General features: G+C 53.2%; 1 protein-coding gene across 1 annotated transcript in view; it reads right to left on the bottom strand.

The window, feature by feature from the left end:
• The window catches only part of MYO7B (myosin VIIB), a gene marked incomplete at both ends in the record, with an annotated part of 61,797 nt that overhangs the window by 2,313 nt on the left and 48,653 nt on the right, over positions 1–10,831 (bottom strand). Inside the window, 13 exons of the mRNA XM_080920330.1 lie at positions 157–263; positions 626–713; positions 1,003–1,116; positions 2,803–2,908; positions 3,907–4,062; positions 4,534–4,687; positions 5,014–5,171; positions 5,323–5,453; positions 6,085–6,266; positions 7,710–7,873; positions 9,385–9,511; positions 9,603–9,720; positions 10,595–10,762. Of these exons, the coding sequence (XP_080776456.1) occupies positions 157–263; positions 626–713; positions 1,003–1,116; positions 2,803–2,908; positions 3,907–4,062; positions 4,534–4,687; positions 5,014–5,171; positions 5,323–5,453; positions 6,085–6,266; positions 7,710–7,873; positions 9,385–9,511; positions 9,603–9,720; positions 10,595–10,762 (1,773 nt within the window). The remainder of the gene's footprint in view (positions 1–156; positions 264–625; positions 714–1,002; positions 1,117–2,802; positions 2,909–3,906; positions 4,063–4,533; positions 4,688–5,013; positions 5,172–5,322; positions 5,454–6,084; positions 6,267–7,709; positions 7,874–9,384; positions 9,512–9,602; positions 9,721–10,594; positions 10,763–10,831) is intronic.

Genomic DNA, 10,831 nt, shown 5'->3' on the forward strand with positions numbered 1-10,831 from the left:
CCTCAAGGGGTTAGCCTGTCCCCCTCATTCTACCCTGTTGCAAGAACCTAGGGCAAAGCTGTCCCTCCCTGGCCCCTTCCTCTTCCCGTCTCAGGACAAGTTTAGGATAAGATGGCGATGGCTCTTGTGTCTTCAAGAGGGCCACCTCAGGGGTACCTGGTGGTAATGGAGTATGGTGTCTGCGTTCACGTCTTTCCCAGGGGTCACGTTGAGCCACAGTTTCCGCATAAAGAAGACCTGGTAAGGAAGTGTCGTGGAGGCCCCTGGAAGAGAGGCAGCAGTGGGCACCAAGCCTACCTCAGCGGGCTCCAAAGGCTCACTCCTGAAGAAAACGCTCATAGCTCTCAAATCACTCTCATTGCTCTCTGGCCTGGAAGGTCCCTGTCCTTTCTCCTCCTGGGCCCCCAACTCACCTTCATCAAGCAGTGTAGGAGCTGCCTCTAGAAATGTCCCTATCCCCATCTCCCAGCTATGAGGGGCACCCTGGGCTACCTCTCTCACCCAACAGGAGGTTAGTCATTTGCATGTCTAGGGGAACATGGGTTGAGTGGGAAGAGATGGAGGGTCTGGGACCTTTCCAATGATGCAGCAGGCAGCCACCCCCTCCAGAGAGATGCCCCCTCACCTTCTTTCTGGGGCCTGTTCTTCTTCACCCAGTCAGATACCTGCCTCAAGCTGTCAAAAAAGAAGTCTCCTTCCTTCAGGCTGATGACCTTAGGGGAGAGGGGAAAAGGCAGGTGTGGCAACTGCATCCTCCAAGGAGCCCTGGGGGAGCTGGATCCAGAAACTGTGTTTGGACCAGATGGGTTGGATGTTCACTGAGATTGACAAGCAGGATGTGGGACTCCAAGACTCCACCCTCTCGATGCCAATGGCTCCAGCTATGCACTGAGGGGCACGGCTAGCGCAGCGTTCTGGGCAGGCTGAGGTCTGCTAGTCAGGGGAGGCCTCCTCAGCCAAGGGGAACTTGCTCTCCACTCCTTGGCCTGCCAAGCTGCTCACCTTGTCTGAGATCTTGATGAAGAGGCTGCAGCCATCCCAGGAGGCCAGCTGGAGCCTAGAGATGACACTGTCACAAAGGTCTCGCACCCGGCTGCTGCTGCTCACTTCCACGGTCTGGACAGAGAGGGGCACGTGAGGCCCAGGACCCAGGCTAAGAGGGTTTCCCAGGCCACTATTCCGAGGCATATCCCAAGTGTACTTTGTGTGCATGCCATATTCATGTTCGTGTGAAGTTTTGCACATGTGGATGCGTGTGTATTTGTGTATATGTGCATATGAAGGCCAGGGGTGAACCTCAAGTGTCTGTTTTCTTCATTTTTTTTTTAATCTTTCTTTCTTTCTTCCTTCCTTCCTTCCTTCCTTCCTTTCTCTCTCTCTCTCTCTCTCTCTCTCTCTCTCTCTCTCTCTCTCTCTCCCCCCCCCTCTCTCTCTTTCTTTGAGTTGGAGTTATTCAGTATAGCCCTGGTATCCTAGAAACTGCTCTGTAGACTAGGCTAGTCTAGAACTCAGATTCACCAGCCTCTGCCTCCCAAATGCTGGGCTTAAAGTCACTCAAGTGTCTTTCTTAATTGCCCTCGACAATTTTGTAAGACAGGGTCTCTCACCGAATGTGGAATTCAACCATTTGACTAGGATGACTGACCAGTAAGCTCCAGCGACTCTCTGCCTCCCACATGATGTTGAGCCTAGATTTTGCATAAGGGCTGGCTCCTTGTGTTTATGTGGACAGCACTTTATTGACAGAACCGTCACCCTGGGCCTATTTTTGTCACTATAAGCCTAGGGCTAGCTGTGTTATGTCTGGAGAAGGGCATGCCCCTGAGTGTCATCATATTGCTTGTCAACACACTTTCCTGGGCCCAGACTAGACCCAGGAAGTCTGGACCTTTGGACTTGTGCTGTGACCCTGAAGCCAGACAATGGGAAGTTTCACTACAGGTCCTCAACTATACCCAAGCTGCAGATGCTCAAGGAACCGTGTGTGTGTGTGTGTGTGTGTGTGTGTGTGTGTGTGTGTGTGATTGAGTATGTGTAAGTGTGCAAGTGTGTGTGAGTGTATGTGTGTTTGTGTGTGTGAGTGTGAGTGTGCAAGTGTGTGTGTCACTGTATGTGTGTGTTTGTGTGTGTATGTGTGTGTGAGTGTGTACGTGAGTGTGTGTGTGTGTGAGTGTGTGTGTGTGTGTGTGAGTGTGTACGTGAGTGTGTGTGTGTGGTCCTGGTCTCATTTTCCTTTGATGCTCCTTTATCACAGCTGGGGTCAATGGTCTTTCACCTCTTACCTGTCCCTTCTGCCTCCCCAGGCTTCCTGGGCAAGCTCTGGGCCAAAGGGCCATGGCTGCTGCTCACCATAGATGTCTCCAGGGGCCCACAAGCCCTAGCACTCAGCCTTGCTGTCCACCCTTCTGGCTTCTTCTCTTTTTCCCTCCTTGGCCTGGAATCTTAACTCGTGCCTTTGAAATAGTTGTGGGCTCCCTGGGGCCCCTTAACTTGGAGCAGTGTTCCCTGATGCTGGCTTGAAGTAGGCACATGTCCGACAGCCTCCTAAGGCCTGAGACGCACTGTGGGAGCACTCACCTTACTGCTGTCATTGGGGAGGTAGATCTCATGGGGAGCACTCACCTTACTGCTGTCATTGGGGAGGTAGATCTCATGGGGAGCACTCACCTTACTGCTGTCATTGGGGAGGTAGATCTCATGGGGAGCACTCACCTTACTGCTGTCATTGGGGAGGTAGATCTCATGGGGAGCACTCACCTTACTGCTGTCATTGGGGAGGTAGATCTCATGGGGAGCACTCACCTTACTGCTGTCATTGGGGAGGTAGATCTCATGGTGTAGTTTGGAGACATTTTGCTCAGCAGCCTTCACCTCTACATGATGTGGGGGCTGCTTCCGAGGTCCCACCCTGAGGAGGACAAAGTGGGTTAAGTGCCACTCCTGTACCCACCCCAACTGCCAACCTGGGACATTCAGCCTGACGCTGGACACAGAGCCTTCAATGACCAGCATAAGGGGGCAGGTAGGTTCCTTCTTCTCACCGTTCCCAGCTTTGTCTCTGCTTGGTGGGCTCTGCGTGTGACCCTGGCATAAGGATGAGCCCAGTCCCACACATCTGAAGGCTGGGGACACAAGAGCTCCCTAGCAGTACCAGGGACTGCTGGCTATGGCGCTATGGATGGGAGTCTTCTCGTATTCACAGGCCAGGGATTGCACAAGCGGTAGAGACTCCGTTGTGGCCTTTCAAAAGATGCTACTTTCTCCACGGCCACGCACACTCACTGTCAGCCCACGCTCGTCACGGTCAAGGCTGACATAGAGATGGCAGGAGATCGCTTGGGACAAGGGGGGGATGTGCATAGTAGGGCCCGTAGTTTGAAATGAAGCAAGGGCTGAGGAAGGTTGAGTTTGTCCCCAGGATATATCCACAGTAGGAGGAAGAGACCGACCTTAATTGAGCACCTACTAAGTGCATGCAAAAATATGCCAATTTCACTGTCACTTTAGGGTTAATGGGTATTGACCTAGCTCCATGGGAAGACCCTCTGATAATAACAGGGAGGAAAAAGATGGAACAAGGGTTAACAGGGACAGGCCCCTGACTTCAGCTGGCCCGGATTGAACTAAGATGCCTCCCTCGGTCATGCTGGGTCACCTGAAGACTCTTCTATGTTCTGAGTGGGCAGGAGTGAGGTGGGGGAAGCCACAGGAAAGATGGCTATTGGTCCTGATTGAAGTTCTCTGAGTACCCAGGCTGTCTGGGATCCTCCTGGGCCTCCTGCCTCTTCCTCCACCTGGTCCCACCTCCCTGGAAAGGGACATGAGCTCACACGGGGCCATGTCTCCCTATACCTGCTCTGATCTGGGCCAGGGTTGGTACTCTGGGGTGTAAGGCAGCAGGCTGACCTTAGAATCCTGTGGAGCCTCCGGCTGCAGTCAAGAGCCAGTGGCTTCTTCTTCCGGGAGTCTATGAACTTCTGAGCATGGGGCAGCAGCATCTTGCCAGGTGGGAAGAGGCCCGTGCAGAGCCATAGTAGCTGCCAAGCTCGCTCTTCGCTGAACCTGTGGGGTAGTACCCATCAGTGGTTAGGCCCTACGCTGTGCCCAGGCCAAACAAGCACTTCAGAAGCAGAAACGAGACACTTGGGCCTGTGGGTCTGGGAGCTTGCATGGAAAGTGAGGGCATGCAGCACACAGCAAGGCCACACTATGCCAGCTTGCAATCTGGTCGCCCAAGGCAACAGGGCACTCTTGTCCCTGACAGCAAGATGGCTGCCCCTGCCTGTCTTTATAGAAAGGGGTTCAGACAGGCCACAGTCTGCCCAGGCCACATAGAAGAATGGCAGTGGGCAAGGGACAAGGCTGGGCTGTCCCTCCTTTGTCACCCACCCTCAGATACATCAGAGCACACAGGGCCCTGCATTTCTTAGGGCTGCTTTGGCTGCTGGCTATGGATCCAGACCCGTATGTGGCTGTCCCCTCTAGCAGAGGCCTCGACCAGGGCCCAGGACAGGAGGCTGCACTTTGGCAGACCTGATGGAGTTGTGGGTCAGCTGCTTCAGGATCTGGCAGTAGATCTCATCCTGAAGGGCTGGGTCCTGCAGGGCTAACGAGAACATCTGGTCTGTGAGCTCCAGGCTGTGCCAGGACTGCCGAGAAGGGTAGTCGCCTGTGTACTTGAGGATGGGTGTGACCGTGAAGGAGAACAGTATACAGGGAAACTCAGGCTGAACCCTGAATCAACCCACTTGCTGACCCCCTGCTAGGCCATGATTCCTGAACCAAGTCCCGAACTGACCTCTGGACCAGTGCATACTCCAGACCCTGGCTGTTCACTGACCTTTGACCCAGGCTCATACTGACCCCTAAGCGGGGCTCCACCTCATATGGACATTTTCTCCAGACCCCTCACTTAGCCTCAAGTACCCTCGCACGGAGCTGGGTATTGGCTTTGCCATGTGCTTTCTCACGTGGGGTCTGCAGGGACTCAGGGTAGGAGGGTGGGAAGGATATCAAGGAAGATCTGGCAGGCTGCATCCCTCAGTTTGGCTTTGTCATGGACAGATTTGAGCAGCGGCTGGCGCAGCGGCTCTGGTGAGTAGGCCCACAGATGGCCTCGGCTTCGGACCCCGGGCATCGCGGCCCTGCCCATGGTCTCTTTCTCTGGAGCCCTGCCAGAGAAGGCTGGGGTGAGGGTCTTTGCTGAGGCGTTCTCTGCCCCTACTTGGCCTGGCAGGGTGGCTGCTGCCTTCCCCTCTTTGTATCCCTGGCTGTGCACCGGCCAGCCTAGACGTCGGGTAGCCATGGGAGTGGGGAGCTCACCTGAAGAATTGGTAGGAGAATTCCTCCAGGGTGTATGGTGGCTCCGTGGGCTCCTCCTCCAGCGGTGGCTCTGAGACCCGTACCTCCTGGGCTGCCAGCTTCCTCTTTTCTGGTGACATGGCCAGCAAGTTCTGCAAGGGGACAGGCCCACGGTTAACCAGGAGCCACTGCCCACAGGGCTTTTCCTTAGGCTTCTCCTGATTTAGCTGTCTCAGTGAGTCAGAACACCTACTGTGTGACCAAGTTGAGTCAGACTATCTGAGACCTTCCTCTGCTTTAGCCAGATAGGTACCAATAAGTCCGTCTCCCCCTGTTCTAAGTGTGGCTGCTATGCCTCTCCCAGCCCAAGGCTCTCTTTCCCTTGGACACCTCTGCTCAGGCATTTCGGAGCGGCTGTTGGTGGCAGCTTTGAATTGCAGGCTTAGGGCACAGACCAGGCACTTAATGTATGCATGTTAGAGGGCCTGGCTGTCTTTGCTTCCCAAAGAGAAGTTCTTGGAGCATGGGAAGATGTTGACACCCTGGGTTGAGGAAAGCTGTCTGTCCCCAGGTCATTGCCATGGTGAGGGGAAGAGAGCAACCTTTACTGGGGACCTACTAAGTGCTCTGCATAAATATGCCAACTTCACTGTCACTCTAGGGTTAACGGGCATTGGTACAGATCCTTCTGGATCTTGTCAAGAAAGATGGTGAGACCCAGGCTAAATATCCCAAGACCCTGGTCACAGTGCCCAGCTGGCCAGAGCTGTGCAGGAGACATACCAGCAGCTGAGCTGAAGGCTTGGTGAGTGTGGGGATAGTGTAGAGGCAGGCCATGGGCACCAGCCCCGTCTTTCCGGTTCTCTCATTTTTGCCCAGGACCCAGTTCTCTGAGGCCAACAGTCCCTGTTTCTTGGTCAGGATCAGTAAGTCACCTTTCTTGAAGGGCAGAAGGGTGACATCGTCTGCAGGTCCGGGTCATATGTAGAGACAAAATTGCCACATTTGCTGAGAGTTCTCCAGAGTCCCCAGACTACACTACTTTAAAAAAATATTTACTTATTATATTTATATGAGTACACTGTTGCTGTCTTCAGACACACCAGAAGAGGGCATAAGATCTCATGATAGATGGCTGTGAGCAACTATGCAGTTGTTGGGAATTGAACTCAGGACCTTTGGAAGAACAGTCAGTGCTCTTAATCACTGATCCATCTCTCCAGACCCAGACTCTAGACTGCACTACCTTTCAGAGATGATGTCCTTTGACAAATGAAGAAACTGAGTCACAGAGCCATGGGCCTGATGCAACTCTAGGAGAACAGTGCAGATTACTGTCATCTGCTGTAGCCTCAGCCTAATAGACTTCTGGTACCTAACCAGGAGCTGGGTAGGACCCGGGCAGGAAGCAGAGTAGAGTACACAGATGGTGGTCTACATGTCTGGCCAGAGCACTCTGTGGCCTGACATCTGAGCCCATGGGCAGATCTGCAAACCTCTGATGACCAGGAGTGAGGACTAACAGGCAAACAAATGGCTAAGCACTCTACTGATGTTCCTCACAGAGTTTAAGAGTTCCTACAGATGTGGCCCTGGAGGGGATAGGAACTCCACAGGAAGACCGATGGTCAACTAACCTAGATAGACCCTGTGGTCTCTCAGAAGCTGAACCACCAGCAGAAGAACATACACAGGCTGGACCTAGCTCTTCCTACACATATGTAGCAGATGTGCAGCTTGACCTTCATGTGGGTCCTGAACACCTGGAGTGGGGACTGTCCCCAAAGCCTGTCCATGGGATATGTTCTACTAGCTGGGCTGCCTTGTCTGGCCTCAGTGGGAGAGGAAGTGCCTAGCTCATGGAGACTTAATGTGCCAGGGTAAGGGGATGTCCAGGGGGGATCCCACTCACTCAGAGAGGAAGGGGAGGGGGAGGGAGAAAGATTGTGAGAGCGGGTGACTGGGAGGGGGCAGTAAGTGGGTTGAATAAGTAAAAACAAATAAATTCATAGAGTTCCTACGAAGCCCTTTCATCTGACTTGCAGCCAGTTTGCCCACAATGTCTGTAATTGGTTTCGATGGTTGAGTCCTGGAGCCTGACATTGGCCTATAGACTCCAGCCCAGCTCTTGTTGGAGTGAGGACTTCTGGGGAAGGCTCTGTAGTACTCGGTGAACTATCCCCCTCTCTGAGCCTCTGCTCTGGCGTCTGTGAAATGGGATAACGAGGTGGTGCTGGTAGAGTGTATGGGCGACTCGCCTCCTTTAACCCTTTCAGATGAGGACCTTGCTGAAACCGACCCCAAAATATGGGTGCTGTGTCTCTAAGCCTCACTTTGGGTTTTGTGGATATGAGAAAGCCACCCTGTTTCACTAGTCCCATGAGCTTCTTCCCTCTCCCAACGGGCACCTGTGGCCTTCCTGTCCTGCAGGGCCATGGTGAACACAGATCTCTCCTTCAAGCCTCCCAGGAATAAGGCCACCATCTCTGCAATAGCCACGCTGCTGGGGGAGACGAACTCGTACTCTTCATGGAGTGTGGACAGAAGCAGTTTCTTCCCACCTGGGGTGTCCCTGAGGGCACAGAGGGCGCAGTGGGACGGGAGCCTTCCCCGACTCTCTTGTTTCAGCTCCAGAGCAGTCTTTGAGAAGCGACAGCTCCAGTGCCACATATGTGGAAACAAGGGGCTCCCCCAAGGTCCTTGGAAGAGGTTAATCTGAGTCCAGGTTGGCCCAAGTCCCAGGCAGCACATAGCAAGCAAATGTCTAGGTCATGTCCCAGCACGAAAGGCTGCTCTAAGCAGATGAGGAACACCCCTCAGAATGCTCTAGAACTGAGAACTCTAGAACCTGAGACAGTTATCCAGCTGATGTGCCTCTGTTAACCTCCCTCCAGAGTGGGTGAAATCGTTAAGACTGTCACCTTGTTAGCCTCTAGACCACCTACGTGACAAGCCTCCAGGTTCACCCGATAGAGTTTTAGACTCAGTTAAATTGAGCTGAGCAGTAGCACTGGTCTCTGCATCCTGGCTGTGGACATGATGGGGCAGCTGCCTCACGCCCTTGCTGTCTGTCTTTCCTGCTGTGATGGACTATGACCTCAAACTGCGAGCCATACTAAACCCTTCCTCCCTTAAGTTGCTCATACCAGGTGGGTTTGTATGGCAGCAAGACAGTTCATTCATACAGCAGGTGATGCTCTGAGGACTTTGGGCTGTCTGGGAGAGTGGACAGTTGGCCCCAGAAAGCAGTGGTATTGTGAACCTGTCAAATACCTGGCAAGACTAAGGAACTGTAGTGGAGCGTAGGCAGGAGTTCCCAGATGTCTTGGAAGAACTAGCAAGTTGGGGGTGGGGGGGCCCTAAGTCCTGTGTGTAGCTGGCATTTGCTACTTTACGAGTTCAGGGGTATATGGAAGGAGTATATCTCATTCTAGTTAATGGCTAAAATTAGCTGTGTCTTGGGAAGGCGCAGGTCAGAAGGCAACCAGAGTGAAGACATTGTTGGCCACCAGAAGCAGTTCCATGTCCTCCCCAACCACAGAGCACCAGATGCTCTTACCAGAGAGTGTGATACCCTCTCTCCACCCTCACAACCCCCTAATGCTAGATTAAAAGGACAGAGGGGGATGGGACAACAGCATCATTAGACTACTTCCTGTTGATGGAGGTGTGAGTTCCTTGGCGAGCAAGTTTTGTCTTCTCAGTCAGGATACCTAATTTCTTCCTCTTGTTGCTTCTTCTTTAATCATGACTACTTAACAAACCACACCCAACAACAACCAACCACGAGCCAGCAACCCAAACTACTTCTTGGGAACTTAGTATTTACACACCCTCTGAGAAGTCCCCAGAATTCTGAATGTTACACAACTGCAGAAATTATGTGCAGCTGGCAAAATCTCTCCCCTGCTAAAGCACGAGGCAATTCATAATCAGCTGCTGTGGATGAGTTGAAGCAGCCCCACATCCCAAATTTGGGATTAAAATGCAAACTCCTAAGGACAAGTTACTCCCCCCACCCTTGAGTTCCACATACACCCAAACCAAGGTCTCAGGTTGAGAGGTTAAAGACTTGAGGTTTACCTGTTGGTGACCAGACCCATGACCTCTGCGAAGGACAACCCCAGCAGTGTCCTCTCCATCTGATCCAGGAAGTACATCCCCTTCCAGTTAATGGCTAAAATCAGCTGTGTCTTGGGAAGGCGAGGACCTGGCCAGAGGGCAACCCAGAGTGAAGGCCATGCTGGCCACCAGAAACCACTCCCTGCCCTCCCCAACCACACAGCTCCAGATGCTTTTACCAGAGAGTGTGGTGACTTCAAATAGCCGGGAGAAGAGCAGGGGCCACAGAAGACGGGCAGCCTCCACTGTCTGCTCCCTCACTGCCAGTGGTGTGGCTTTCGACTGGGTATACGGGGCCTATAGGGAGTGGAAAAGCCCAGGCTCCATATGGAAGAGCGAAGGACAACCTCCAACGTTGGTCCCCTACCTTCTGCCTTGATTGACACGTGGTCTCTTGTTGCTCACTGTTGCATATGCCAAGATAGCTGGCTCCCTGCCCCCCATCTCTCCAGAAGTGCACACTGGGATTGCATAGGCCTGTGCCACCCCATCTGGTATTTGATGGGTTCTGGTGATCTGAACTCAGGGTGTCAGCCCTGCACAGCAAGCTCTTTATCCACCGAGCCATCTCTACAGCTCCCTCTTACTTGTAGCTCTTCCCTTTGCCTGGCTTGTTTTTCCCTTCCTAACATGTCCCACTGGGCTGTGTCTAAAATGTCACTTCTCACTTCTGCAACGTGTACTGACTTTACGCATGTAAACGGCCTCATCAGATATGAGGGTGATTTAGTCATCTGCACACGTGCCAAATACTTAGGACGTGTACACAGTGACCTAAGATTTCCCATGTGCCTGGTGAGGGGACATTGAGAGAGACTTGGAGGTGAGTGTGACGGGAAGAAATGATGCGCCTGTGCTAGGGCCACAGAACTGTCAGAATTTAGCAGTTCTCTGGTCCTGGAAGACAGGGCCAGCTGGGTGCTGCTAGGCAGAGCAGTTTGAGACCAAGAGGCCCACCTAAGGGGAGGAGGGCAGGTGACGGGAACCTGTGGTGATGTGTTGAACTAAAGGAAACACTTTGTCCCTTGAGTCAGGAATGTGCCCGTTAAAGCTTCCTGGTCCCTGGCATGAGGGACACCCATGGGTGGAGGGATCCATTCCTTTCATCTCCCCTTAAAGGAAAGCCTAGGGTCAGGGTGGGCCCAGAGTACCCAGCCTGTCACAGACTGACCTTGGCATGAGCAGTGGTGACAAGGCTAGCCCACTTCTCTGGAGACTTGGTCCGGTACAATTTGGAGGGAACACAGCTGGGCAACAGCTCCTGGACAGCATCACTGTTCACTGTGGCCCCGAGCTGGACATAGCAGTGCCGGGCCAACAGCTCTACCAGCTCCTCCTCCTGTGTGCCAGGGACAGCAGGAGCACGAGAGGGGTGAGTAACAGCCCCCGAGGACACCCCATGAGGTAG

The sequence above is a fragment of the Micromys minutus genome (genome assembly GCF_963924665.1).
Source record: "Micromys minutus genome assembly, chromosome: 8".
Taxonomy (NCBI): domain Eukaryota; kingdom Metazoa; phylum Chordata; class Mammalia; order Rodentia; family Muridae; genus Micromys; species Micromys minutus.